This window comes from Aquarana catesbeiana, linkage group LG06 (assembly GCF_042186555.1).
Source record: "Aquarana catesbeiana isolate 2022-GZ linkage group LG06, ASM4218655v1, whole genome shotgun sequence".
Taxonomy (NCBI): Eukaryota; Metazoa; Chordata; class Amphibia; order Anura; family Ranidae; genus Aquarana; species Aquarana catesbeiana.
Window position 1 is genome coordinate 6941982 of NC_133329.1, and position 2276 is coordinate 6944257.

Genomic DNA, 2276 nt, shown 5'->3' on the forward strand with positions numbered 1-2276 from the left:
CGGCTCGCCGATCGCATGGGCGAGCCGGGAGAAGCACCGGTGGGCGGCGGCAGGGGACGTCCCCCTCCCTCCCGCCACCCACCGGTGCTTCTCCCGGCTCGCCCATGCGATCGGCGAGCCGGAAAATTAATCGGTAAGATCGATCAAGCGAGAAAGTTTATTTATTCATTTTTTATCACAGCCTTTTCAGCCTGGAGAAGAGATGTGAGGTCTTATTAACCCCACATCTCTCCATAAAGAGGACCTGTCATGCACCATTACTATTACAAGGGATGTTTGCATTCCTTGTAGTAGGAATAAAAGTGATCAAAACATTTTTTTTTTAAGAGAAAGTGTAAAAAAAGGAAATAAAAAAAGAAATAAAATAAAGAAAAAAAAATGAAAAAAAAATGTAAAGCTCCCCCGTCCCTGCGTGCTCGCGCACAGAAGCAAACGCATGCGTAAGTCACCCCCACATATGTTAACAGCATTCAAATCACACATGTGAGGTATCACCGCGTGCGTTAGAGCAAAAGCAACAATTCTAGCCCAGGACCTCCTTTGTAACTCTGAACATGTAACCTATAAAAAAATCGCCTATGGAGATTTTTAAGTACCGAAGTTTGGCACCATTTCATGAGTGTACGCAATTTTAAAGCATGACAAGTTAGGTATCTATTTACTTTCCATAACATCATGTTTCACATTATACAAAAAAAATTGGGCTAACTTTACTGTTTTTTTTTTAAATTCGTGAAACGGGTTTTTTTTCCAAAAAAAAAAACGCATTTGAAAAATCGCTGTGCAAATATCGTGTGCCATAAAAAGTTTCAACAACTGCCATTTTATTCCCGAGGGTCTCTTCTAAAAAAAAAAAAAAAAAAAAAAAAATTGGGGGGGAATTCTGAGTAATTTTCTAGAAAAAAAATTATGATTTTTACATGTAGGAGTGAAGTGCCAGAATTGTCCCGGGTGGGAAGTGGATAATTTTCCTGTGCATCATATAACTTGTTTATCAAAGACTTATAAATGTTGGTTTGAGCTGCCTTGCTAAGGTTTCTTTTTACAGCTCATCAAGTCTGAACACACCTGCCTCAACTTGGAGTTCCCTGTGATAAGTACGATGGACTGTAGGGTGGGAAAGAGTAACATGAGCATAAAACACATCCAGTAAAATTGATTAGTCTGTGAAAGGAACCCAAGGCCCAGCTCTACCACATAGAACATGAGATAAATCACAAGAAGCGATGACATGGTTCTAGCAGCCACTTGATGGACTTTTAGGCTTGTCCCACGAGAATCCTCCATGTTTTGCTTCATGTGATGGGCATGCAAAGAGAGCGAAGCAATAATGCGACCGGTGGTGGCTGTGACAATCAGAAACGGCACAATGCAGTTTACCAATACTGAAATGTAATTGTAATAACTGTTGATTTGATATCCGATAACGATGGCGTCAATCTCCGAAGATGTGAAATTTCCTGCAAACATCTTTGTCGTGGTCCAGATAGAAGGGAGAACGCTGGCGAAGGACATAACTTGAGACAAGAATATCAGCCAAGGGACCAGAAGTTCGACCTTGGTCTTCATCCACCCAAAGCAACCACCTTGGAAGGTAATGATTTTCAAAAAAAAGAACAAGCACAGCCAGGAAGAAAGCCAGGAGCTTGAAAAGATGGCGTAGGACATCAAACCATACAAGATATAGTAAATGTAATCTACAAGCATGAGCCCCACAAAAAAGAAAGCGCACACGATGGTGGCGGCATTTGCAACAGAAAAGCATGTGTTTGAAAGGGCGAGAGAAACCACCAGCTTGTCGCTGGAGTTCAGGCTTTGGCCTTTCAGCCAGTCTCTGAGGTTGACTAGCACAATGAAGGCATTGGTCAAGATCCCTATAGCAACCTCGACCATAAGGATGGCAAAATAGTCATTGGGTGGCAAACCAATAAATACTGAACCCATTTTAGGCAAAGAAGGTGAACAATCCTTCCACCCACAGCTACGTCCTGATATTGAAAAGTCCTATTTATCCATATGCCAAAAAAGAGACCTCTTCCAATTTTCAGGCATATTTCAGGGAGATTGGACAAGACTGGAGAGGTATGGAAGAATTTATAGATAATTGTGTTCAACTTTAATCTACCTGATGTCGTCAGTGAGTGGATTGTTGGATTATTCTTTGATCTCTAGGTTAACACTGATGCAAATAGTGAAATGTTCTTTGGCTGGAAGCTTCATCTGCATTTACGTTGAAGATGTTTTAGGCTTTTCAAAGTAATTCCAACATAAAACTC

At 41.1% G+C, this 2276-nt stretch overlaps 1 protein-coding gene across 1 annotated transcript; it reads right to left on the reverse strand.

The window, feature by feature from the left end:
- Positions 1-1029: 1029 nt before the first annotated feature.
- Positions 1030-1944, reverse strand: LOC141147442 (taste receptor type 2 member 14-like). Its single transcript, XM_073634677.1, has one exon. It carries the CDS (start codon positions 1942-1944, stop codon positions 1030-1032), a length of 915 nt encoding a protein of 304 aa, XP_073490778.1.
- Positions 1945-2276: the final 332 nt, after the last annotated feature.